Source organism: Chlamydomonas reinhardtii, chromosome 12 (genome assembly GCF_000002595.2).
Source record: "Chlamydomonas reinhardtii strain CC-503 cw92 mt+ chromosome 12, whole genome shotgun sequence".
Classification (NCBI taxonomy): domain Eukaryota; kingdom Viridiplantae; phylum Chlorophyta; class Chlorophyceae; order Chlamydomonadales; family Chlamydomonadaceae; genus Chlamydomonas; species Chlamydomonas reinhardtii.
In genome coordinates this window covers 7,350,410-7,374,718 of record NC_057015.1, presented here as the reverse complement: position 1 = coordinate 7,374,718, position 24,309 = coordinate 7,350,410, and the positions used below count along the sequence as shown (strand labels likewise).

Sequence of the window (24,309 nt, the reverse complement as noted above, 5' to 3'; positions counted from 1 at the left end):
AACCTTCTGTCACCTCAACGCTGTGATGGGTTAAGTCATCATCCTTGTTGGAGGATCAGTTGTGCTTACAATTATATGAAGCATCACAACGCTTTACACGCTGGGTTGCCCCACCTCCGCGAGGCGCGACCAGTCGTGCTGTGTGTGCAATGGGATCGGGGGAAACCCCGTTGACTTCCCCACTCCACACATACCGAGCCGAAACAGTGTGCTGCAATTTTGAGAAATAGAGGCTCTTTGGCGTGCTCCACAGTGGGGCATCGCTCCTCGTCCACTCCAGCCACTCCACACCTCCACGGCTCCAGGTCACGGCTCCCCCCAAGGCCTCCCGCGCACAACCGCCACACCTCACTGAATTGCGTTGCACTGCCTTGCATTGCACCGCACAATAAGTGGTGCCATCCTTCATATAGTCACCGTAGATCCCCCATGGACCCGCTTGCGGAGTACAAGGACTTCCATGCGAACTCGATAATTTCTTTACCGGTACCCGCGCGCGGTTCTCGCCCCTTCACTCCAGTCAGTAATCCTCACCCGCCGCCGCCACCCCGTGCAGCAACACACGCGGCACACACGCCAAACCCACGCCCCCGAAGTTTCGCAGCACGTGCACCCGCACCGCATGTACTCGTGGCCGTACTGCCGCCGCCGCCGCCGCCGCCGCCGGAGCAGCCGTTGGCGGCGGCGGAGGCGGCGGAGGCAATGACAGGTACTGGCACTCCAGGCCGCGCAAAGGCGGCAGCTCCACCACACGAGCCCGCAGCGCAACCCTGCTGCTACTGCTGTTGCTCCTGATGCCACTGCTACTGCTACTGCCTGTGCCAGCGACACCTGCTGTTCCCCTCTGACCCGGCGCCTCCCCCGAAGCCTCCTCCGCTACCTCCTCGTACAGGGTAACCGACAGCTCCAGCAGCGCCGTACGGGTATCCCAAGATCCGTACGGCGGGTAACGGAAACTAACCGCCGCCACCGCCGCCGGCTGTAGCAGCTCCAGCTCCAGGAAGGGCGTTGCCGGGCTGGTGACTGGTGGCAGCGGCGGGGAAGAGGGTACTGAGGTGGAGGTGGAGGCGGAGGTGGAGGAGGAGACGGTGGGGGACGGTGGCGGGAGGCACAGTGGCAGGCACACGGGCGTGGTGGTAGGGTACGTCACCTGCCGCGCCAACGGATTCACCCTGCTGCTACTGCTACTGCCACTGCCACTGCCAATGTCGGTGCTGCTACTGCCGCCGCCGCTGCTACCGCCTCCAGCCGCACTGCCGCTGCTGCTACTGCCGCCGCCGAACACGCGGCTGAGCGCGGCGTGCAGCCACATGAGCGGCTGCTCATCCCCTGCTACAGCCGAGTGCGCCACCACCCGCGCCGCCAGCAGCGGCCCCGCCGCCGCCACCATGCGGCGCACATGACACGCCGGCAGGCCCCGCAGACTGTTACTGTTACTGCTACTGCCGCTGCTGGTGCCGGTGCTACTGCCAGCGTCGACTGTTCCACCTGCATCTGCACCCGCTGTCGCAGCGGCACTCCCGGGCGTGGGTACGGGAGGGGCGGGAGGGGAGATGCTGCGCACCGCCTCGCTCTGCTCCAGGGTTAGTGCCAGCGCCGACACGCGGACGGCCAGGTCCGCCACCGCCGCCCGCGTGGCGTTGAGGCCGCCCGCCAGCTGTGCGGTTGGGAGGGTGGGCGGGAGCGTGGGGTTGCAGCGGGGCAAGAAAGGTGAGTGGGGCAATAAAGTGAGTACACGCAACCGCGCCATCATGTGGAAGCGTAGTGGTCAGAGGCCGGGGGCCTCACGCACTCTTGCCCAGTAAGGCCCAGATCAGACCTTGCAGGCTCCCACATGTCACAGCGACCAGCTCGCAACCGCCATGACCCGCCGCCGCCACCCACCTCCGTCATCAGCGCCTGAGAGTGCCGCTGCGCCGCCTCTCCCGCCGCCAATCGCTCCGCCAGCGCCGCCGCCTCCGCCGCCGCTGCCGCCGCCACCCGGCGGTCACCCTCCGCCGCCGCCGCCGCCAGCGCCGCCACCTCCGACCCCAGCCGGCCCTGCGCCGCCGCCAGCCGCCGCGCCTGCCGGCCGCCCACTCCCGCCCCGTACACCGCCGCACTAGCCGCCAGCAGCAGTAGCAGCGTACGCAACAGCGCGCCGCGCCCGCCGCCGCCGCCGCCACCGCTGCTGCTATTGCCCAATGCGTCGGCTGTAGCAGCGTTCCCGTTCTGCTGGTCCGCTGCTACTGCCGAGGCAACGCCAGTGCCCAGCAGGGACGCCACCAGCGGCCGTGCCGCCGCCAGCACAGGCTGTAGCAAGGTCGCCGCCGCCGCCGCGGCCGTTGTGAAGAGCTGTCGCAGCTGACTGCTGACCGCTCGAGCTGCGGCGGCGGCGGCACCACCGCCACGACCACCATCGCCGCCGCCTTCATGGCCCTCCTGCATGCCGTTCTGCTTGCCGCCTGCCTCCTCTCCTTGCAGCTGGTACGGGATTTCCACTTGGCCGCCAACGCCGCCGTCAGCAGACGCCGCCGCTTGCGGTGGGACGGCTCCAGGTGCTACAGCCTCCTCGACCGCGGCCTGAAGCTGTAGCAGCTGGCCCTGCTGGACCTGCTGCTGCTGCTGCTGCCGGTACGCCACGCGGGCACTGCCCAGCAGCCTGGTGCCTCCGCCGCCGCCGCCCAGGCTGTAGCGCCGGGCTCCGCCGCCGCCTGTCATGGCGGCTGTAGCAGCGGCCATCTCGCCTGACATGTCCCCGGGCAGCATCGCAGCCCGAGGTGGCGAAGCCGCACCGAACACCCCCACGCCGCTGCCGATACCCCCCAGTCTTGGCACGCCGCCGCCGCCACCCATGCCGCCGCCGCCGCCGCGGTCTGGCGAGAGTCCGTCTGGGTAGTCGCCGTGCTGGTCGGTCAGAGCGGTGTCAGGAATGGCTCCAGCTGCAGCAGCAGCTGCAGCAGCAGCGCGCTTAGCACCCGCGCCGCCTGGTGGCGGCTTGCCAGCTGCTGCTGCCGCTGCTGCCCTGCCGCCGCCGGCTCGGTCACCACCGCCAAGCCCGCCGGGGTCGTCATCTGCATAGCCCGCGGGACCCGCCGCGCCCTCGCCCGCACTTAGGCCGTAGGTAACAGCCGCCGGTCCGCTGCCCCCGCCCCGTGACGCAGCTGCTGCTGCTGCTGGCGCTGTCGGGGGGGCAGCACCCGCGGGCGCGGCCGCGCCTGACGCTGGGTCGAGGACCTGTTGCACCACCACCCCCGCGCTCAGCACCTGTGGACGCGTCGGTCAATACCGTATGGGAAAGTTAGGCACGCGTAGGCAAGGCGAGCACTGCGCTAATGGGCAATACTCTCACAACCGCTGAAAATCTCTAGTTGCCGCGCTGTATTGTGGTCACAACCGTGGTGCCCGTTTGCGCAACTGAGTTGCCCATTACTTAGCGCAAGCAGCGGGGCAGGGTTGGTTCCCGCCAAAACTGACGCAAGCTAAAACGCGAACTTCCAGGAGCTGCTGCTGCAGAGCCTTTCGGGCCTGAAGCCCCCCAGTGAACTGCTTCTGGCTGCCTCAGCAGCTCCCGCTGCCGCACCTCTGCCGCGGCTTTGGCGAGGTCGGGGTTGAGCGCGGCCGCGCCTTTGGACCGACCGCCGCGGCCGCCTGCTGCACGCTTGGACATTCTTGAGGCGACGAAAGTGAACTTGGTATTATTGGGTTAGTCAGCATGCCCAGTTTTCAGGGGCCATCCAGCACCGCATTCCCCGTCGTCATCCCGCGTCACGCCGCAACCCGCCCGCCTGCCCCGCGCCGGCCTGCCCCCCGCCCGCCTAGCCCCGGCGCCGGCCCCTTCCTGTCCTCTGCTCCCTTCGCTCTGCCCCTGCATCCCTGTGCTCAAAAGCTCGCACCTGATGACCTCGGGCGGCACAGCACAGCCGGGGCCTCAGGGGTGCAGCTCGGTAGCCCGGCGGCATGCCGCGCACGGCATACTGCCATTCCAGAGGTAAGGGGTCCCCCGCAGCAATGGCCGATTGCGGGTAGGGTGTTAGCGCAACCCAAGCGCGGTTTAAACCGCTGACTGCCGCCCGTACACGGGTCGGGCAGGGTCAGGGGCGTCGCACACGCGCCGCAGGGGCGTGTCGGCTGCGCGCCATGCATGGCCGTGTTCTTGAGCTCGCATAACGGAAATGCTTGTTTTATAACACGCCCTTGTGCCCATCGTCAACATGCAAAGAAATGAAGCCTCTGAGGCGCTGAACTGGTTGGCGCGAAACGCTGCAAACACGAACAAAATGCATGCCAGGTGTAGGCCTCGTAATTTCACCTATGAAATTTAGACATAGTAGTAGTTTAGGACCCGGCGGCGAGCTTTGTGACAAGTCGTCGTCAAAATGCCGGCCATTTTCTGTCACGCATGTCTCTCCACCAATCTCAGCAATGTCAACGGCATCTATGTCTGCGATCAGTGCGGCACGCAGACTCAGGTGCGCATGAAAGCCAGCGGAAACGCCGGGTTTCTCATCTCGCGCGCTTACCCGCGCGCCGCTAGCCGGGCCGGTGCGGTCCAGTGCCCCGGCCCAGGAAGGGTTCAGCCCACACCTAGCGGAGGAGCGCCGTGTCCCATGCCCGTGCCCGTAGCGCAAGGTTGCATAGCCAGCCCAAGAGACTGGGGGCGCCTCTGGCTCCAGGGGCCCATGTCTCCCAGTCCCTGCTGTAATGTCCCCGCGCACGCCCACGCCCAAAACCCACACACCCACACACACGCGCACGCACACATACACACGCACACAGATGGTGGAGGAGGAGCACGAGGCCTGGGAGATGGGCACGCACGCGCGCACCCGCGCCGCCGGCAGCCGCGCACGCACCGCCGAGGAGGCGGCGGCGCACGCCGCAGCAGTGGCGGCGGAGTCGGCACGGCAGGTGGCGGCGGCGGCGGCGCGGGCGGCAGCGACGCACGTGCCGTTCAACCCGGGGGCGGTGTCGTGGCGGCTCAAGGCCATGGCGGGGGTGTACCTGCGAGCGCTGCAGCAGCTGGTGGCGGTGGGTGCTGGGGTGTGATAAAGAGCACAAGGAAAACACAGCGCAAAGACAGTGTATGCGACGCTGGTGTATGTGTGTGCGTCTGTGTGTGTTGGGTATGGGGATTGTAGTGTGGGGATCGTGGTGTTGTGAGGGGGGCGAGCCTGGAATGTGTGGCCTGTGCGGCGTGCAGGGCCCCGCCATCTCCAGGGGCCTCCCTGCTGGCCTCCCGTCTCCGCTTGCAGCCCGGCCCCCTCCGGCGCCAACATGTAAAGTCAGCTCACCACCACCCGTCGTCGCACTCGCGCCGTCAGGCCTGGCATCACCCTCTCGCCTCCCTCCTCTCCTCCGTCCCTCTACATCTCGCCTCCCTCCTCCTCTCTCCTCCCTCCACCGCCACAGGCCCAGGCGGACGCAATGGTGGCGGTGCTGGGCGCGCCGCCCGAGGCGCGGGTGCTGCTGAGGAACGTGTGGTTCGGGTTCGTGCCGCTCACGGGGCTGCTGGACTTCGACCCCCGCGCGGCGTGAGTGCGTAAATGCGTGCGTGTGTGTGTGTGTGTGTGTGTGTGTGTGTGTATGCGTGTGTGTGTGTGTGTGTGTGTGTGCGTGCGTGCGTGCGTATGTGTGTGTGTGTGTGTGTGCGTGTGTGTGTGTGTGTGTGTGTGTGTGTGTGCGCATTGTTGCTATGCACCGTGGGGCCACGGGGTAGTGGGCGCGGCTGATGCGCTGTCCGGTCCCTGTGCCTCCGTGTTCCATGCCCCGTGCCTTGTGCCCTGTGTCCTGTCATCTCCATGTCCTTCCCTCCTTCCCTCCTCCTCTATTCCCTCCTTCCTCCTGCTCTCTACTTCCCTCCTCCCCTCCTTCCCTCCTTCCCTCCCTCTCCTCCCCCCGCACAGCGACCTGCAGGTGGAGGCGCACTACGACGCCGCTGGCACCCCCGCCCTGGCGCTGGAGGGGCGGCCCCTGGACCCCGCAGACCCCGCACCCGGCGCCACCGCCCGCAAGCCCGCCGTCACAGCCCTCGGCACAACGCAGGGGCTCGCCGCCTCCGCCAGCGCCGCCAGCAGACGCCGCAGCGCCGCGGCGGCGGCGGCCGCTGCGACGGCAGGCGGCGGCGGCGGGGCGGGCGGGGCGGCGGTGGGGCCAGAGGGGTTGCGGCGGTACCACTGGGACGGGCGCGGCTTTGCGGAGTCGGAGGCGGGCACCGCGCCGGACCTGGTGGCGGCGGCGGCCATCCGCAAGGTGGGTTGGTGTTTGTTATGTGTGAGGAGTGGCATTGGGAGTTGGAGTTGGAGTGGGAGTGTGGGGTTGGCGAAGGGTTGGTGCGGGGGGCTGTGGTTGTGGTGGGATGGGTTGGGGGTAGGGTAGGGTGGTGAGAGGATTGAGCAGGTCGTGCCGTGTGCCGTGTCGGGCAGGCTGCCTCCCCTGCTGCTTTCTCCTGTCCCTCCCTCCTGTTGCACCTCACTGCTTTTCCCCGCCCCTGCCGCCCCTGTCGCCCACACCGCCCCCGTGGAATGCTGCTCCATGCCCTCCTCCTTGCTCTTCTAGTGGCTTGACACTCACGCCTCCTCTCCCTCGTCCCCTCTTCACCCCCCCTCCCCGCTACCCCGCCTCTTCCCCTCCTCCTTCTGCGCAGCTGCTGCCGCCCTCCACCACGCAGGTGATGGTGATGCTGGCGGCGCTGCTGCTGCGGCTGCCGGTACTGCCGGCGCAGCTCAGCCGCCTGTTCGCGGACGGCTCCATGCCGCTACTACAGCTGGAGGTGGGGGGGGGGGGGCGTGTGGGGGTGTGGAGGGGGGGGGGGGTGTGTGAAGCGGGAAGCCGGGGGGGGGGCGTGTGGGGGTGTGTAGGGGGGGGGGCCGGGCGTGTGTAGGTGGGGGACGTGAGAAGGCATGTGCGTTTCTGTTAGGGACGCACAAATGAAAGGGTGGACAGTGTTGGTGCCTGCGTGTGGGGTCTTGGGCGTTGGTCTCCCTAGCCATTTACTTGCCGAGAAGCTGAAACCACACTTTACGACCCACTGTGTGTCCCTCCCGCACCCGGTATCGCTCCAGCCAACCCCCCCCCCTGAGACCTGCCTGGGCGCAACGGGGATTGGCTTATCCCATCCCCACGTCGTGCCTGCGGTACCGCTGTGCCTGGCCACAAATCTACTCCATACAACGAACGTAATCATGGGTGTAACAGTGAGTGCAACCCCACGGTGTAACCCCCAAACCACACACCCTCCACAGGCCATGGCGGCCCCGCTGCTGTCCGCCTCCCAGCTCTCCGTCTCCAGCGTCCTCCTGCGCCCCGCCGCCGGCTCCACCGGCCCTGTGTCGCTGCCGCCGCGGCGGCTGCTACTGGGGGCGGCGGAGCTGGCGAGGGTGCTGGGGCTGGCGCTGCCGCCGATGCACGGGGACGGCGTGCTGCTGCAGCTGTGTGACAGCCTGTCGCTGCCGCGGGTGCGCGCCGGGAAGGGGATTCGCATGTATGATTGCTTGAGAAGGGGAGGAAAAGGGGTGGTTCTCATCATTCCCAGTGGTAGGAATAGCCAGACACACGAGGACACGTGCTGTCATAGGCGCGGGAGCCGGGGCGTGCAGCGAAGCATTCCGGGAGCGCGGGCGGCCGGAAGTGCTTTCATCAGACCGTGCGCCTCACCGTGCCCCGTGCCCACACCAACCCTCCCCCGCGCCCCTCTCCCCTGTACCGCTTTTCCAACCCCCTTGTCTACTGTCTACCACTTCCTGAACCAACCATGAATGTAACCCCCCCCCCCTTCTTCCCCCCCCCTCTCCCTCCACACACACGCAGCCGGTGTACCTGGTGTGTCGCGAGCTGCACCGCCTGCACCTCACGCCCTCCTGCCCGCTGCTGCACCCCGCCGCCGCCGCGCCCCTGGGGGTGCTCCCCCACCTGCCCCTGGCCGCCGTGGTGTTCGCCGCACTGCGGCTGTGCTACGGCCTCGACGGCCGCCGCACTGCTGCCACTGCTACAGCCGCTGCTACTGCCGCTGCTACTGCCGCCGCCGCTGCCGGTGGCGCGTCGGGTGCAGCTACAGCCAGCGCGGGAGCGGGAGCAGCAGCGGGAGCGGGCGCGGGAGCGGGGGCGGGGGCGGGGCCGGCAGTAGCAACAGCAGCAACAGCAGCAGCAGCGGCAGCAGCAGGGGCAACAGCGGGGGTGTCTCAGGGCTGGGCGGTTGAGGAGTGGGCTGTGCCGCTGCTGCCGCACCTGCCGCCGCTGCGGCTGCCCCCGGGCGGCTGGCCGGCCTGGGCGGCGGCTGTGGTGGGGCCGCAGTGGCGCACCGCCACCACCACCGCCCCGTTGACGGCTTGGGAGGTGCGGGGCGGAGGGGGCGGGTGGGGCGGGTGGGGCGGAGGGGGCGGTTGGAGAGGGGTGGGGAGGGGGTTGTGTGCCCGGGCCCAATGAAACCAGCAAAAAAGGGAGGTGGAAGGGTTTGGGGGGGGGGTGCGGTTGGAATCTTCAGGGGAACCATTTTCCTTTCCGTTCCTTGCAGTCGTGCACTGCCGTGCTCGCTCCGTCTCCCATACATGGCTTCCCGCTCCTCCCTCACCGCATCCTGTACCGCTTTTTCACACATCCTTCCCTCCTTCCTTCCTTCCCTCCTTCCCTCCTTGTCATGTAGGCTGCCGAGCTGGGTCAGTCGGAGCTGGTGCGCTACGTGGAGCAGTGTCGCCGGGTGCTGCTGGCGGGACAGGGCCGCGCCACAGACCTGGTCACCACCCGCCGCCGCCGCGACGTGCGAGTCATACACAAAGCCGTGGAGGCACTGGCGGCGGCGGCAGGGGCCGGGCCGGGGGCAGCGGCGGCGGCAGGGGCGGCAGGGGCGGCAGGGGCAGCGGGGCCAGGCTCCCACGCTGCAGCTCCCGCCGGCCCCGTGTTGGGCCTGGCTAGCCCCACCGCCGCAGCGCTTGCGGGCCTGTCCGCTCTCGGGCCCCAGCCGCCACTGCAGCCGCCGCCGCCATCGCAACCGCCGCCGCCGTCGCAGCGGGAAACGGCAGCTGCAGCAGCCACTGCCGGCGCCGGCGCCGGCACAGCGCGTCGCGCCGCCGCCGCCGACGCCCCAGCCGCCACCACCGCTGCTGCACCCCCCGGCAGCGGCGGCATCGCAGACCCCTACGACGACTCTGCCGCCGGCCCCGCGGGCGCGGTGCGCGGCGCCGCCGCCCGCCTGCCGCTCACCTCTGACGGCCCCGCCTTCGGCCCGCCCGACCCAGCCCACTGGCCCGACCCAGCCGCAGTGCTGGCACAGCTCGCGCCGCGCGGCGGCGGTGGCGGCGGCGGCCTCGCTACAGCCGCCGCCGCCGGCGGTGGCGGTGGCTGCGCCGCCGCCGCCGCCTGCGGCGCGGCGGCGGCAGCGGCTCCGCCGCCGCCGCCCTGGCTGGTGGGCCGTGTGGTGTTGCCGGGCGGCCACATGCATGTGGACTGTGTGGCGGCCCTGGCGGCGCTGGCGTTTGTGTGTGGCGTGCCGTTTACGGAGATGGTGCGGTGGGCGCGCGCGCTGCAGCGGACGCTGCTCCTGGCGGACAGGGTGGTGGCGGAGGCGACGGTGTTCCCCTGGGACGGGCCGCAGGTGGTCGCGGGCAAGCGGCGGCGGGCGGAGCGGCGGCGGCGGCGGCAGCAGCAGCAACAGCAAGAGGAGGAGGTGGAGGAGGTGGAGGAGGAGGCTGGGGGAATGGGAGGGGGGCAAGGGCATGGGGGCCTGGAGCAGGCGGCGCCGGAGGCAGAGGCAGAGGCGGAGGCAGAGGCGGAGGTGAGCGAGAGCGAGGGCGAGAGCCAGAACGAGAGCGGAGGCGAGGAGGAGGGGGACGCGTTTGTGGCGTTGCTCAAGAGCCAGGACCAGGCGGAACAGGACAGCGAGGAGGAGGGGGAGGGGGATGACGACGACGATGAGGCAGAGGAAGAGGAGGAGGAGGAGGAGCAGGAGGAGGAGGAGGAGGAGGAGGAGCAGGCTGGGGGCGGCTCAGCGGCAGCGGCAGCGGCAGCGGCAGCGCCCTCCATGGCCGTGGATGTGGAGGCGGAGCGGCGGGCGGCGCAGGCGGCGCTGCTGCAGGCGCTGGCAGTGGTGCGGGCGCAGGAGACGCCGGAGGAGCGGCAGGCGCGGCAGCAGCAGGAGCGGCGGGCCGCGAAGCGGCCGCAGGGGCAGAGGAGCAAGCAGCAGCAGCAGCAGAAGCGGCGGCGGACCTCGGAGGGGCGGGAGGCGGCGCCGCGCGACCACGGCGACGACGATGAGGGGGAGGAGGAGGCGCCTTTGGCCAAGCGGCGGCGGCGTCAGCAGCCGCAGGCAGCACCGCGCTCTGGGAGCAGCGCAAGGCAGGGCAACGAGAAGCGCGACAGCCGCCGGGACGCCAGGAGGGCTGGAGGTGGCTGTGGCGGCGGTGGCGGCGGCAGCGGTGGCGGCGCGGCGGCGGGGCGGCAGGAGGCGGGCAGTTTGGAAGGGCACTCCGAGGGCTCGGATGAAGACGGCGAGTGGAGCGAGCACAGCAGCTCCGAGGGTAGTGAGGGCTGGGGCGCCGGCGGCGCGGCGGACGTCGCGGCGGCGGCTCGGCGGCAGCAGCAGTCTCGGAAAGGCGCCGGAGCGAGCGCCGGGCGGCGGCGCAGCGCGGCGCGGCGGCTGGCAGCGATGCAGGCGGCGGCGCGGATTGCCCTGGGGGTCACAGCGGCGGCAGCGGCGGCGGCAGATGTTGTGCTTGATGAGGATGAGGCAGAGGAGGACGAGGAAGCGGAGGAGGTGGAGGAGCGGCGAGGCAAGCGGAGTCGGCTGGCGCCGGCGGCAGCAGCTGCTGCCAGCGCGGACGTGTCGGGGCGGGCGCACCGTGCTGGTGGCGGTGGCGGTGGCGGTGGCGGTGGCGGTGGCGGTGGCGGTGGCGGTGGCGGTGGCAGCAGTAGCAGTAGCAGCAGCGGGCAAGATGACGGCAGCGCTGGCGGCGGTGGCAGTAGCAGCGAGAGTGCGAGCGAGAGCGACGAGGATGAGGATGACGCTGATGAGGACATGGGCCGCCTCGTTGCCGCCGCAGGTGCAGAAGCCGACCTGCAGCAGCACGGCGACGGCGGCAGTAGCAGCGCCACATACAGCGGCTCTGAAGGCGGCAGCAGTAGCAGCCGCAGTGGCAGCAGCGGCAGCGGCGGCAGCAGTGGCGGCGATGCATCGGAGGGCGAGGGCGAGGAGGCGGCCGCCACAGCAGCCGCGGTGGGGTGGGCGCGGGGACGCGGCCGGGGGCGGGGGCGTGGGGCGGCGGGGCGAGGGCGCGCCCCGCGTGCTGTTGCAGCTGGGGATGCTGATGGTGGAGGCAAGGAGGGGGAGGGAGATGAGGATGGAGGCAAGGAGGGGGTGGGAGATGAGGAGGGGGGCGAGGAGGTGTTGGCAGCCATCCGGGCGGCGGCGGCGCGGCAGCGCCAGCAGCAGCAGCAGCAGCAGCAGCAGAGCAAGCGAAGGTAGTGCTGTAGCTGTGTGTGGGCCAGGGGCTGTTGGGCCCGTCCGTAGCGGCGTGTCACCTGAGACTCTCGAGGCTTTTGGTGTGCCGGCTGGGTTGGAAGGTGCTGTGTGGCGTCGAGAATGGGCCGCGGGCACAGCGCTCAGCACGGCAGCTGCGGTGGCGGCCGTTTGTTGTGCGGCTGCCGCGCAGCCGCCTGTGCGAGTGCGTGTGCGTGTGTGTGTGTGTGTGTGTGTGTGTGTGTGTGTGTGTGTGTGTGTGTGTGTGTGTGTGGACGTGCCTGTTGCTGACTGTCCATCGCCAAGGGGTCAGGATTGGTGTTGCTGATTGCCGGATGGAAATGCCGATTAGGAAACGAAGGGCCCGCTCGTGTGCACTGAAACCAGGATCCAGAGGGCGGGCGGTACTCTGCGTGAGATGGTTGCAGGGTACCCAGGAACATCTCCCGGACTGGCTTGAAAGCTTGTGCAAGAATGAAGCCAAGAATGCACGGCTTGGCTAGGGCACATTGCAGGATTGAGGTGACTGTGTCCTTATACCTGCGATATTCAAACCAGACCATTGTTTCCAACCGCAGAGTCACATGTCTCACATGGATCCAGCTCACCAGTCACGAGCTGAAGCCCCACGGCTCAGCGTGTCGCCCTGCAGGCCCTCCGTACAACCACACACCCTTCGTGCGACACAGCAGGCACCACATCACCCTCTTCTACGCCCGCTCTAGCAGCACCACACCACTCCTTCACGAGCCAACACCGCAACACCATCAGCAGCAGCAGCAGCAGCAGTAACAGCAACAGCGGCAGCGGCTCCTTTCGTGGCCACACGCACAATGCACACCGAACCCGCGTGGCGCTCTCAGTCCGCGCTCACTCAACAGTCTGCCCGGCGGGCGCATGCCGCTAGCAACAGCCGCACACAGCTCCTCGGCTTCGCATTGTTAAATCTTTAAGCATCTTGGACAACACGACACCGCCAGCAGCAGTCGCATCATACACGCTGTGCCGCGCATCCAGGCATGTCGGTACACCACATGCGGTGCCGTTCCCGCCGCTCACCCGTGAACTGCACAGCACACACGTGTAACAACTTCCCGGCCACAGCCGCATCGCCCCCACGGCCCAGCAGCGAGGACCGCGAGCTGGGACCCCCGCGGCTAATCATTCCGGCGCGCTGGGGCTCCTGCACCAGGGTGGGCACCTCACCCCCACGCCGGCGTGAGTGCGTAGCTCACATGCAGCTTGCCCTCTATCCCGTACGCCTGTCGGGAGTGTGTCAGGAGCGGGTGGGGCGGGGCGGGGTGGTGTCGGGTGCGGGCGGCACGCAAGTGTGCAAGCTATCAAACACACACACACACACACACACACACACACACACACGCACACACACACACACACACGCGCGCGCGCCTCCACGCATGACCATACCGGCACCGCACACCTTGACACCGTGTCCACTCAACGCGCAAGGCAAACACCCAGGCCACATCAGACCCTTCCACCCTGGGCCCTGCCCCCCCCCCCACGAGCGCACCTGCCCCCTAACCCCCACCCCCTAAAGGAGCTCCAGCGGCTGCCGCCGCCGCCGCCGCCGCCGCCGCCGCCTCCCACCTGTGTCAGCAGCGCCACCTCATCATCCATGCAGGGGATGAAGGACTCGCGCAGGTACACGAACTGCACGTGTGTGTTTAGATAGCACAAGGAAATTATTGCACGAAGACAGCGTATGCGTGTGTGTGTTTGTTGCAATTCCTGACGTCCGGGAGTGCTCGTTGGCAGGGAACTGGGTAACTGGCATTATCGATGCTGCTTCTGCTTCTGCAAGCTGGAGCGTGGGAACTACCGCGGCCCAGTTCACACGAACCCCCGCCCCTGTACAGACCCGTCCACTCCAGCGGAACACACCGGTGCTCACCACAGAGTCCGTCTTTAGCTGCTTTCTAAGAAATAGCACTAGCTTGGACAACCGGGAGTCCAGGGAGACCTGCGACGGCTCGGGGTGCAGGAGCACGCGACGTTTGGGGCAGGAGCTGGGCCCAGAGTCTGCAGAAACCCGCGGGGATTCGTGTCTCACCTTGACCTTGCTTTGCTGCAGAATCGGAGCGCCACCAGTCGCACGAAATACCACCACAACTGCGTTTCGAGCGGCGCCGCTTTGCTTTAACAACTGACAAACATCTCAAGACTGCCTCGCACCTTTTTCTTGTTCCGCTGCTGCCATAAGAGTTGTTTGGTATTGAAGTTAGATATAATTCCGTGTTTGGCTCATTCGTCGTGGGGCGTAGTTCACCTGTTAGCAAAATTGCAGACTGTAGGGTTGTCTCAGACTATATTGGCTGTAGGGTTGCGTGCGCTTACTGGTTAAGTGTAGCAGCAGAAAGCCTGTAAAGGTAGGCTGGCTGGTGAGAATACGCACACTCCAAACGTGCCAACAATCGCTCTCCAAGCGTGCCGTGCCCGGCCGCTGCCAGGCCGTGCCAACAATCTCTAGCACGGCACGGAGCGTGTCCCTGCCCTCGCAACGCGCTACTCAGTGCCTGCTTAACAAAGACTTACAAACGAGAATTCCAGCAAAACTTCCCCTGCAAGCCCTCTGACAGGCTGACCGCGCAACTCGCGCCGTCACCAGGCCGTCACCATCTTCCCTTCTCCAAACCCGCATATCGAGACCGCATATCGCATCCTCAACATACGCCCGAGCCTACATGCCATCCAATAGCAAGAAGCTGCGAAATTGTGCCAGGCCCACATCCAGCCCTAATCCTCATGTCCGAGAGTCCGATACCCCAGCCACGTCTGACCCGGCATCCTCAGCAGGCCCCAGCTATCCATTCAGGGGTCTCCACGACGCGTTTGTCCTTGCCAACCCCGTGCCCTAAATTGGCGCGCGCCCCATTCTCCACCTAGCCCCGACACATCCAGGACCCTGCAAAATGCCGTACACACCGGTACCGGCAATAGCCTGGGTGTACTCCGTCCGTCCGTCCCTCGATCCCCCGCCGACTCATAAACATCCGGATCAACCGCCACAGCCCGACCCCTGCACTGCACCGCCTCTCACCAGCCCTCAACACCGCTCACATCGACATGCGCGCAAATGTCCCGCCACCCCACAGCGCTGCTCACATTGGCCCCCGCTGCCTGCCTGCCTGCCTGACTGCGTGCGTGCGTATGTCCGTGTGTACGTGTGCATGTGTTGAGCTATCCGTCTGCGTGTGGCGCCTACTGCTGCGCGGCGGCCCAGCCGCGCACACGGGTGGCAGCCACACGGCGGCGGAACAGCGCCTCCCCGCGCGACACGTGGGCCCAGCGGCACGCCTCCAGCTCCAGGCGGCTGGGGGCGGCGGCAGCGGCGGCCGGGCTGGCGGCAGCGACGGCGCCGCCGGAGCGCTTGACCTCGCAGGGCAGAGCCGCGGCGGTGTTGGTGAACAGCTGCGGGGACGAGGCGGCAGGAGGAGGTGGGGCGGGTGGAGGGAGGAAGGGTCAGAGGGTTATCGAGCGAGCACGATGACAGCCGTCGAAGAGACAAACGAGAGAGCCTGTGTGGTGTGTGTACAGCACCCCAACCACGTCAAGTTCCCTTGTCTCCTGTTCCTCCTGCAGAGGACTGCGCAAGTTACAGAGCCTGCAACCACCGCGCCGTCTAATATCCTTGCGCCCACCTAACTTCCCTCCTTGCGCTCACCTCCCTTTCCCTCCCCGTCCCTCCTTCCGCTTTCCCTCTTTCCCCTTCCCCTCGTTCCCCTACAGGACGCTCCCTGCCTCTTGTAACACGGGCCTGGCGGACTTAGCCAAGGTTTGTGCCCCGAGCTTGCGACACGCAAGACTAGCTTTGGAGAGCACCTATGTGTGCGTAACAATAGCTTAGAACATTACTCGCTGTGATTTACAGGGCACAGTATTAAGGAGTGCGCGTATGCGCGTCCCCATCTCTGTACGGGGCTAGGCGAACCCGGCTATATTCAGCACTCGTCAGGGCCGCTCAGAGGTTACTCTTAGTATCGGAAGGATCGTCTCCTTCCCGGTGCCTTTCATGCTACGGGAGCGCAGCTTCCTAGTATCCTCTCTCTGCTCTCTCTTCAACGGACTTTCCGTCCGCGCCCCTGGGTCGCGGCCTACGAAGGTCCTGGAGGTAGGCTTGCTCCTCCCACGTACGCGGAGGCGGCGGAGGCACCGTCCACCATCGACGAGGTCATCGCTCAGCGCGACCAGGTAGGCACGAGCGGGACGGGCAAGAAGCCTTAAGGTGCCAGAGCCGCAGAAGTTCTCGGGGGTGACTGACAAAACATCACCTGCACTACCACCTGGTTTGACACGTTCGTTGAATACTGTGAAGAGCAGAAGCTCGAACCCTCACGGCATCTCCTTTTCTTTTGCACTGGGACGGCGCAAGAGTGGATGGTGGGGTACAGGCACGACATGCAGCTAGCTAAGATGGCCATTACCACATCACGGTTGCGCACAGCGTTCCTCCCAGTTTGGGGATGTGCGGCGTCACACGCCGGCGGAGGCCCGCCGATGCTTGATGATGCTAGAGCACAAGCAGCAGCCGGGGGAACGCATTGCCACCTACACGCAACGCTTCCGCCTCATTGCACGTGATGCACGGGACATGGCTGAGCTAGATCGCATTGAGCACTACACGAATGGGTTGGCGGCTCAGTTTCAGGCTGTATGCCGCACGGACTCAGAGGGCAAGGACAGGACGTCGCTTGACAGCCTTGTTAGCTACGCGCTAGGGCAGGAGTCACGGAAGACCCAATGTAAAGGTGCCACACTCGCGATTGCTAACACGTCACGCCCGCCCTTCCGATCCCGTCCCCGCAAACAGGGCCGCTTGGAGGTTACTCTTAGTATTGGAAGGATCGTCTCCTTCCCGGTGCCTTTCATGCTACGGGAGCGCAGCTTCCTAGTATCCTCTCTCTGCTCTCTCCTCAACGGACTTTCCGTCTGCGCCCCTGGGTCGCGGCCCACGAAGGTCCTGGAGGTAAGCTTGCTCTGAATGCTTCTAAGTAGTTAGAGCCGGCGTTACACCTCTGCTCCTTAAATCTTCAAGCCCCTTCCGCACTCTGTGGGCATTCATACGGCTTCTAGGTATCAATCAATTTGGGATCGGCTTCGACAACCCCGTCCCCCTAAACACACATACGCATTCTGTCGTGTCTCGTTTCCGTTTCGCTGTTTGAATGTCGCGCGAGCGCGGGTGCGGCGCTGTGAATGTCGTGCGAGCGCGGGTGCGGCTAGAGGGCAACGGAGCAAAGCCATGCACACACACACACACGTAAACACACATACCTACACTCCAAACACACACACGCAAGCACACACACACACACACACTGACGCACACACACACACACACACACACACACACACACACACACACGCACATGCATACACACACACGCTCTCCCCTCCCCCTCCCTCTCACGTTGAGCACCACGAAGGCCAGGATGGGTGAGAAGTCCAGGCTGCCGCCCAGCGGCGGGATGAGGCCGCGGAACAGGTTCAGGTAGGGGTCACACACAGTGCTGTGGAGGGGTGCAGGGGCGATTGGGGAGGGCCGGGGTAAGGCAGGGTTGGGGGTGGCAGGTGGGCGTGGCAGGCAGCAATCCCCAGCAAAACACATCCAACATGACACGCGAACCCTCGACGCGCTTCCGCTCCGCAGTCGCTCTGCCGCCCCGCTGCCCCAACGCCCCGCCCGCGCCCCGCCCCGGCACGCACGAGAGGGGGGTGACCAGGAACTCGGGCGGGTTGGGGAACCACGTCAGCACCAGGCGCACGATGAGCGCGGTGTTGTACAGGTTCCTGTGTGCATAAGGGGCGGGGGGTAGCCGTTCACGTGGAGAACGGAGTGAGGGGCGCGACAGGTGGGGGCAAGCGAGGAAGGAGGGAAGGAGGTACAGCATGAACATGGAGGCAGTCCAGGAGTCATGGGTTCACACGCGCAGTCCCCCCCACACCCCGGCCCCATCCGCCACCTCACCAGGCCGCCGCGAGCGAACTCCCGCGTGCCCACAGCTCCATGCCGCAGCTCACTCCCTCGCTCTCTCCCTCTTCCATCACCGCCCATGCACGCAACATCAACTCAGCCCCCACCTCCAATCTTTGCACCCCCACCCCCGGGCCTACACCCAGCCCCCCCTCCTCCCCCGAACCCCCCACCTCTGAGTTATCAACCCCTCAACAACTCACAGGAAGTTGTAGAGGCCGTTGGTGAGCACCAGCTCGGCCGTGGAGTCGCCCGGGATGATGGCAGCCACGGGCGCGTAGCGCGGCAGGCTCACAATGCGGGGCGGCAGCCGGGCGGCGCTGCGGGACAGGGCCGAGAGAGTGCGAGGTTGCAGGGGTTGGATATGAGTGGCGGGTGGGTAGGGCGGGGAGGGAGGAATGGGGGAAGTGGGAAGGGAGGGGAGGCGAGGGGGGAGGCGGACTGGCACGGAGCGGCCGAATGGGCTGCGGCTCTTCGGATGTGGGGCTGTGCAGGGGTGGTAAGCGGCACTATGTGTGTGTGTAGGGAAGTGTCTGGGATGGGGATTGGGGACTTGGGAAGTTGGGAAGGTGGGCGGGAAATGCGCTGGCGCCAGCGGTAGCCGCGTGTCACCGGCGGGTCACCACTGGCCCGGGCTGGTGGAGGCCAGCGAGTGGTAGGGTACCCCTGCGCCAGAGACTAAGGCGCCCCTGGCCCCGCGACCAGTGCCAGGCCCCAGCAGCATGGATGCATGCATGTCGTGCTTGCAGCCATATCGCATGTTCGAGCAGAGTTGCAGTCTGTGCCAGCGAGCCGATATCCTTGCTGTGTCCACGCATCCTCAATCTGCTCGCTGTGGGCGCCCTTGCTCACCGCTCACGCTCCTCGTTCTGCTCCTGGAAGCGCTTGATCGCCTTCTGAGCATTCTGGGCAAACGGGTGCTGCTGCGCAGCGCGCAGAGCACCACCAAAGAACTGGCCAACTTGCGCAAGAGGGTTCTCCATGTTAGTTACAGTAATAGAACGGGTATTATGCGGTAGATCGGTGCATGTCCGGTGCCCTTTCGACCCGCTTTGACGAACCGATGCCCATCGCGCCAGCTCGATTTCCTGCTTTGCCAGGCTCCTGGCATTTTGAATTGCAACATCTAAAGACACCTCTTTGTCGAAAAGACTTGTGAACTGCATCTGGTTTTAGCAAACCGTTCCGGGACCACTGTCTCTCTAACGCTCGAGTCTCGGGCTGCGCAGAACAGCGAGGTCGCGTCGTTGTGCAGATATCACGGTTTTGCTGCTGCATATAGGAGTTTCACCCACGCTGAGCGGGCTGGGGCTCTTGCTTTCGGCAAAGCGGACAAACTGTCCACTCATAGCTTGCTCGACCGCTTGGAGGTATCTCAGGGGCTGAGCCAGCCCTACACAACTAGACAAACAATTTGTAAAACAGCAGGAGACTGGCGCTACGAGCACCGCGCCTGTGGCGCTTGGTGTTGAGGAACCAGCTCACCGCAGTGGTACCACCGGCGCGAGCCGGGAGCCCGGGCGCCAAGCAGCTCGCTAGCGGCAGGCGCGCCAAGCGGAGCTTCGCGGGTGGAAGTAGTGGCGGCGGCGTAGGAGGAGGCGGCGGAGGCAGCGGCGGTGGGAGCGTAAGCAGCAGGCGCGGATACACGAGCGGAGGCGGGAGCAGCAGCGGTGCGGGAGGGGTGGACGCTAGCGCAGGTCGGTCAACTGCCGGCACGTCGTCCCGGTCAACGCCCAAGATCCCCGGAGTGCCCGCGTCAAACCGGATCCAGTCAACGCAGCCGGCGGGATCCAGGGGCCTCAGCGGCGTCAACATAGGCAACAGAAACAGCAGCAGCAGCGGCTCCGGAGGCGGCGGCGGCGGCGGCGGAATGTCTTGGACATGCCACGGCAGCAGTAACAGCGGCATGGTCGCCGCCCTGAAGCGTGAGTTCGTCATCGTGCTGGGCGCAATGCTGGCGCTGACGCTTTGCGGCGCAGTAGCGGCGGGGTTGGGCGCGGGGCGCGGGTGCGGGAGCGGGAGGCGAGGGGAGGGCAGGCGCGGGCGGCGGCGGGGCGGTTGGTGCCGGCGGCGTTTGCGGCGGCGTTTGCGGTGATGTGGAGGTGGCGGTGGCAGTGGCGGCAACGGTGGGGAGTGGCGGTGGGGAGTGGCGGTGGGGAGTGGCGGTGGGGAGTGGTGGTGGGGAGTGGTCGGGCAGCACGATGTCGCCCGCACTGTCAGACTGGTACCGCCGCTGAAGCGCGAGTACTGGTGCCGGCACACTCACATACATGCACACATAGGCGGGCTGCGATTCAGTGGGGAACCTGGCCCGCCTTGTCCTCCCTAACGGCCGCCAGGCCGCCCGCTCCTCCCATGACGTGCCATGCAAGCCACACCATCCGCACTGTCAACCGCAGCCTTGGCTGAGTGGCAGCACACTGGCCATACAGGTCACGCAGCACATACCGTAGCATGTACGGTAGCGCATGCCGATTCGCGAGCTCTAACCCTGCCCCCTACGTGTCGTGTTGTGTTGTATCATGTTGTGTTGCGGCTGCAGGTGCGGGCCTGGTCAGGAGTCCGGCGGTGGAGGCGGCCATGCTGGCGGTGGACCGCGGGCTGTTCGTGCCGCAGGGGCAGATGAGTGCGGGGCGGGTGTGGGGGTGATGGCGGATGTGTGGGATGGGTGTGCGGGACGGGTTTGTCGAATGGGGCATGTGTGGTATGGGTGTGTTGGGAGCACACGCGTATGGGGGCTTGTGTCGTGGGGCCGGGATGGGGGCTGGGGGCTGGGATACCGTAAGAAGAGGGTTGTGATGGGGTGTGGGGAGTGAGGGGCTGGGCAAATTGTGCGGCTTGCCCTGCCGCGCGCGCTCTAGCCTTACCTGTTCGAACACTGCGAGCAACCGCTTGCTTCAAGCCCGCCAGTCATCTCTGCTTCCTCCCTCCCCTGTCCCCGCCCTGCCCCCCTCCTTGGTGCATGTGTGCGGTTGCGTGTCCGCGCGTGTGTGTGTGTTTTGCGCCCGGCGCACTCCCCCTACCAGGACGCGCCCCAGCCCCTGGGCTGCGGCGCCACCATCAGCGCGCCGCACATGCACGCCGTGTGTCTGGAGCTGCTGGCGGGGCAGCTGAGGCCGGGAGCCAGGGTGGGTGGGCGGGTGTGGGTGGGTGGCTGGGTGGGCGGGTGGGTGGGTGGGTGGCTGGGTGGGTGGCTGGGTGGGTGGGTAGGGTGGGTGGGTAGGTGGGTGGGTGGGGTGGGGTACCAGTGCAAGCATGGGCGGAGGGAGGCGATTTGGGAATAGGGGATGTGGTGGCTTGAAGGATTGCAGACAGGTGTGCGTGTCACACGCATTTACGGTACGCGCACGCACACACACACACACACATATATTGCGCAATGTTTTCCTTGTGCTCTTTAACACACACACATACACATATGTGTACACGACGCACACACACGCACTCGCGCGCGCGGTTGCGTTTCCCTGACACACACCTACATTCGCACCCTCTGTCACACAGGTCCTGGACGTGGGCAGCGGCAGCGGCTACCTGGCTCTGGTGTTTGCAGCCATGGTGGCGCCGCCCTCCGGCAGTAGCAGCGGCAGCGGCAGTAGCACCAGCGGCAGCACAAGTGGCGGGAGGGTGGTGGGCGTGGAGCACATCGGGGAGCTCGTGGGCGGCAGCGTAGCGGCGGCGGGCCGGGTGGGCGGCTGGGCGCGGCGGCTGATGGAGGACGACTGCCTGCGGCTGCTGCAGGTGAGGGGCGGGGTGGGAGGGCGTGTGTTGAGTCCGTTGGGGTGCGGTGCGGGCTGCGGGGAGCCGGGGTAAACGGTGGGATGCGGTGGGCGGAGTGCGCCACAGTACAGACACGGCGCAGGTGCAGGCAATCTCTCCACAACCTGGCAGACTATTTAGTTCACATGTTCCGCGATTCTCTCTCTTCTTTGCATTCTTACTCACTACGGTGTATATGCACTCCGCTCCATCTCCCGCACCGCTCCAGGGCGACGGCTTCGCGGGATACCCCGACTGGGCGCCCTTCGACGCCATCCACGTGGGCGCCGCCGCGCCCGCCGTGCCGCCCGCGCTGGTGTCGCAGCTGGCGGCCGGCGGCAGGCTGGTGGTGCCGGTGGGGCCGGAGGGAGGGCCGCAGGTGGGTGGGGGGCGGGGGAGGGGAGATGCCGGAAGGGCGAGCGGGTGGGGGGAAGGGAGGTTATGGGGGGTGGGGATGGGGTGGGCGGGGTTCTGGGTTACGGCTGCGCGTACGGCCCGTGCGGAGAGCCTTGTTTGAGATTCCCCGAGCGTTCATGGATGTGCTTTCTTGGCCTAGTTTGCTGGTCGTGTACTGCAATGGGATGCACACACAAATCCTCGCGCACGCCTCTCTCCCTCTCTCGCCCCCAGGCGCTGGTGGTGGTGGACAAGGACGCGGAGGGGCACGTGAGCAGCCGCCGCGAGATGGGCGTCATGTGAGTGACCGAACCCATTTGGCAGATACATAAACACATCAGCAGCGTTTCAGAAGCAGGAGGTTAGGCCGCTAGCGGTCGGTGCGCGTTGCCTTCTTGCCTGCTCGGCCCTCGCCCGCACCCACACGCTCTCCTCTCCATCCGCCCTTCCCTCCTCAACTATGGTCCTGGCTACGCCTTCACTGTTTAAGAAAATCATGAACGTAACCCCACCCGTGCGTGCGTGTGTGCAGGTACGTGCCGCTCACGACGGAGCACGCGCAGCGCAGCCGGGCCGGCAGTGGCGCGGTGTGGCGCGGGCCCCTGCCTCCGGCGCTGGCGGAGGAGGGGGAGGCGGAGGAGGCGCAGGAGCAGCAGGGGCAGGGGCAGGAGGGGCGCAGCAGCAGGCGGGAGCCGGAACTGAGTGGCAGCGGCGGAGGGCGCTGAGGCATTAATGGTGAGATGGCGTCGGTGATGGAGGTTATTGTGGTGGTGAGTTTTGGGTTGGGCGGCGGAGAAATGTGGAAGCAGTCCTGATAGAACGGGTGGATACACGGGGTGGATACGGCAGCAACCTTTAGCCCAAGGCAAGGTGGCGTAGGAGGGCACGCTTTGAGATTCGCCGTGACGCATTTGGTTGCGGTTGCATGAGAGAGCAACAATGTTACATCCACCATAAGTGCGCAGCGCAGCGCTGCAACTTAGCCGCTACAGCACCCAGTGGCCGGTGGTGAGGGATTTGCAGAAACTGGGCTTGGATGAATGGTTTTCTTGTGCGGTATACTGTTTGTTCGCTTGCGCATGCGTGGCGTCTGGGGCATTCGAGTTTCGCACCGCCCAGGCAGCTAGCTGTTGCGCACAGTAGTGTCGTGCGTCCGTGTTACGGTATTGGGCGCACCTGCAGTTTCATAATAGGATGGAGTACTAGGCTATGCTTGAATGGACGTGGGATGAATTCAGCCCGCTTTTCCCGTGTTTAGAGGTTGTCCTCCCGACGTTCACAGTCGGTGCACGTCTGCACGCAATTCGATTAAACAATGAACTCAATGCACCGGACTGAAGTGAGTAGCGGGTCGACGGCAGTCATGTTTTGTGCACGTCTGTTGCCCAAGCATAATTTTTTCAGGGACGTCTTTGCCCCCAAAATGCATCTGGGACGCGATCCTGAATGTGTCATCGGGCCCCTGGCCTGTTGTCAGTTGCCTTGTGTGTACGATGCGCCGGGCGCCATTCACCAAGCGCAACAGCGGTCAATCTGGTTGGTTGTGGTTTTTAGCTGCGTACCGGGAGACTCAAATGCGGAGAGTGTGTTCGCACGGTAGCACGCCTTTTTGTAGCAGTGGTTCTTGGTGTAATAGAATGGTGCGCGTGGAATGTTGGACGCCATAGTTGCTGTAGTCGTGCACACAAGGAATAGTTTGGTGGATTTCGTAGAGCCAGTAACAAATCAGGCGGTGCTGAATTCTCTAGAATTGATGATGGAGGCGATAGCATGTCCGGCGGGGTTCGTGGCGCTGTCGGGGTTTCGTTGTATATCGTACCCTGTGTATGGCCGTACGACTGCATGGGGCACCTGGGAGTGGAGGAGATTCATGCACATGGTTGAAGTATGTCAGTTGCCTGGGGTAGCCGGTGGCAGGCAGGATGCCAGGAACAAATGTGGCAAGACGGACGCGGGGCTGGGGACTCGCAAGCCGGTGCAAGAGTCTGTAACTTCCGTGAGCCCGCTCGCCCGAGCCGCGGGCCACCGGATGCTAGTGCCTAGTGGGCGAGGCCACCGGCAAGGCGGAGGCGGCGGCAAAGGCCGAAAGGCCGCACGCGCTGCCGCTGAGGCTGCGTCCAGCAGCCGATACTACAAAGAGTACTCGGTTGAGGTACAGGCCGCGGGCACGGGCCGTGGGGGCGGAGGCGCAGTTGAAGGCGGCGCGTGAGAACGCCAGGCGGACAGGGGCGAACGCAGAGCGCCTACGCCTGCCTTAATATTGTCCCATCGCACACCGAATGGGCGTTTGCGTGTGTGGCTGCTAGGAGCGCGTTTACGAATTAGGAGAGAGTGCCTGCGGCGCAGGGTTCTGCGCATCAGGCCGCAGGCCCGCCCATCCCCAGGGTCTCGTACGGCGGCGAGGCTTTACTGGTGGCGGCGGCGGCCGGGAATGCGGCGGAGGTAACTGCGGCGGAGGCGGAGGCTGAGCAAGCGCGGAGAGGCAGTGGAGGTTGGGACGCACAGAGGGAAAGACACCTGCTGGGTGTGTGTGACGCTGTTGGCCCACCACTCACGGCGGCGTGACTGACTTCATGACTTGTGTCCGGATCAGACCGACCCTGATGCTTGGTCACTGGAATGAGTGTGTGAGCCTGTGTGTGAGATTTGACGGACCCTGGCGTTGCCCAGGAGTCTGGATCCGGCGCGGCTGGTGTTAATGTTCGGTAGTTCCCAGACAGATCCTGGACAG

At 66.0% G+C, this 24,309-nt stretch overlaps 5 protein-coding genes across 5 annotated transcripts; 2 read left to right on the top strand and 3 right to left on the bottom strand.

Annotated features, from left to right (window-relative positions):
* Positions 1-53: 53 nt before the first annotated feature.
* Positions 54-3,681, bottom strand: CHLRE_12g556905v5 (uncharacterized protein). Its single transcript, XM_043069103.1, has 3 exons — positions 3,563-3,681; positions 1,885-3,246; positions 54-1,657 (listed from the first exon to the last, which is right to left on the bottom strand). Exons 1-3 carry the CDS (start codon positions 3,647-3,649, stop codon positions 521-523), a joined length of 2,586 nt encoding a protein of 861 aa, XP_042918892.1. The 5' UTR covers positions 3,650-3,681; the 3' UTR covers positions 54-520.
* A 490-nt stretch (positions 3,682-4,171) lies between these two features.
* On the top strand, positions 4,172-11,837 carry CHLRE_12g556950v5 (uncharacterized protein). The gene is made up of 8 exons (XM_043069109.1): positions 4,172-4,451; positions 4,759-5,010; positions 5,392-5,513; positions 5,886-6,231; positions 6,626-6,751; positions 7,224-7,436; positions 7,789-8,313; positions 8,621-11,837. The coding sequence occupies exons 1-8, from the start codon at positions 4,359-4,361 to the stop codon at positions 11,432-11,434; spliced, it is 4,491 nt and encodes a 1,496-aa protein (XP_042918891.1). The 5' UTR covers positions 4,172-4,358; the 3' UTR covers positions 11,435-11,837.
* Positions 11,838-11,839: 2 nt separating this feature from the next.
* CHLRE_12g557000v5 (uncharacterized protein) lies at positions 11,840-13,721 on the bottom strand. The gene is made up of 5 exons (XM_001702778.2): positions 13,625-13,721; positions 13,503-13,561; positions 13,344-13,412; positions 13,040-13,102; positions 11,840-12,690 (listed from the first exon to the last, which is right to left on the bottom strand). Exons 1-5 carry the CDS (start codon positions 13,647-13,649, stop codon positions 12,631-12,633), a joined length of 276 nt encoding a protein of 91 aa, XP_001702830.1. The 5' UTR covers positions 13,650-13,721; the 3' UTR covers positions 11,840-12,630.
* A 46-nt stretch (positions 13,722-13,767) lies between these two features.
* Positions 13,768-18,421, bottom strand: CHLRE_12g557050v5 (uncharacterized protein). Its single transcript, XM_043069110.1, has 5 exons — positions 18,276-18,421; positions 17,627-17,743; positions 17,156-17,239; positions 16,860-16,959; positions 13,768-14,860 (listed from the first exon to the last, which is right to left on the bottom strand). The coding sequence occupies exons 1-5, from the start codon at positions 18,404-18,406 to the stop codon at positions 14,651-14,653; spliced, it is 642 nt and encodes a 213-aa protein (XP_042918890.1). The 5' UTR covers positions 18,407-18,421; the 3' UTR covers positions 13,768-14,650.
* Positions 18,422-18,551: 130 nt separating this feature from the next.
* CHLRE_12g557100v5 (uncharacterized protein) lies at positions 18,552-24,307 on the top strand. The gene is made up of 7 exons (XM_043069112.1): positions 18,552-19,348; positions 19,966-20,060; positions 20,450-20,551; positions 20,928-21,164; positions 21,412-21,561; positions 21,813-21,877; positions 22,111-24,307. The coding sequence occupies exons 1-7, from the start codon at positions 19,294-19,296 to the stop codon at positions 22,301-22,303; spliced, it is 897 nt and encodes a 298-aa protein (XP_042918889.1). The 5' UTR covers positions 18,552-19,293; the 3' UTR covers positions 22,304-24,307.
* Positions 24,308-24,309: the final 2 nt, after the last annotated feature.

What these genes read in the sequence shown, in the direction of transcription:
- CHLRE_12g556905v5 (XM_043069103.1), bottom strand. Translation starts at nt 3,649, where the DNA reads ATGTCCAAGCGTGCAGCAGGCGGCCGCGGCGGTCGGTCCAAAGGCGCG. An exon ending in TCGCCAAAGCCGCGGCAGAG is followed by an intron (nt 3,247 to 3,562) that starts GTGCGGCAGCGG and finishes ACGCGTCCACAG; the next exon opens with GTGCTGAGCGCGGGGGTGGT. An exon ending in CTCAGGCGCTGATGACGGAG is followed by an intron (nt 1,658 to 1,884) that starts GTGGGTGGCGGC and finishes CCAACCGCACAG; the next exon opens with CTGGCGGGCGGCCTCAACGC.
- CHLRE_12g556950v5 (XM_043069109.1), top strand. Translation starts at nt 4,359, where the DNA reads ATGCCGGCCATTTTCTGTCACGCATGTCTCTCCACCAATCTCAGCAAT. An exon ending in CGGCGGCGGCCATCCGCAAG is followed by an intron (nt 6,232 to 6,625) that starts GTGGGTTGGTGT and finishes CCTTCTGCGCAG; the next exon opens with CTGCTGCCGCCCTCCACCAC. An exon ending in TGCCGCTACTACAGCTGGAG is followed by an intron (nt 6,752 to 7,223) that starts GTGGGGGGGGGG and finishes CACCCTCCACAG; the next exon opens with GCCATGGCGGCCCCGCTGCT.
- CHLRE_12g557000v5 (XM_001702778.2), bottom strand. Translation starts at nt 13,649, where the DNA reads ATGGCAGCAGCGGAACAAGAAAAAG. An exon ending in TGCAGCAAAGCAAGGTCAAG is followed by an intron (nt 13,413 to 13,502) that starts GTGAGACACGAA and finishes GAGCCGTCGCAG; the next exon opens with GTCTCCCTGGACTCCCGGTT. An exon ending in AGGTGGCGCTGCTGACACAG is followed by an intron (nt 12,691 to 13,039) that starts GTGGGAGGCGGC and finishes CACTCCCGACAG; the next exon opens with GCGTACGGGATAGAGGGCAA.
- CHLRE_12g557050v5 (XM_043069110.1), bottom strand. Translation starts at nt 18,406, where the DNA reads ATGGAGAACCCTCTTGCGCAAGTTGGCCAGTTCTTTGGTGGTGCTCTG. An exon ending in AACGGCCTCTACAACTTCCT is followed by an intron (nt 17,240 to 17,626) that starts GTGAGTTGTTGA and finishes TTATGCACACAG; the next exon opens with GAACCTGTACAACACCGCGC. An exon ending in TGGCCTTCGTGGTGCTCAAC is followed by an intron (nt 14,861 to 16,859) that starts GTGAGAGGGAGG and finishes TCGTCCCCGCAG; the next exon opens with CTGTTCACCAACACCGCCGC.
- CHLRE_12g557100v5 (XM_043069112.1), top strand. Translation starts at nt 19,294, where the DNA reads ATGTCTTGGACATGCCACGGCAGCAGTAACAGCGGCATGGTCGCCGCC. An exon ending in CATGGTCGCCGCCCTGAAGC is followed by an intron (nt 19,349 to 19,965) that starts GTGAGTTCGTCA and finishes TTGCGGCTGCAG; the next exon opens with GTGCGGGCCTGGTCAGGAGT. An exon ending in ACTGCCTGCGGCTGCTGCAG is followed by an intron (nt 21,165 to 21,411) that starts GTGAGGGGCGGG and finishes GCACCGCTCCAG; the next exon opens with GGCGACGGCTTCGCGGGATA.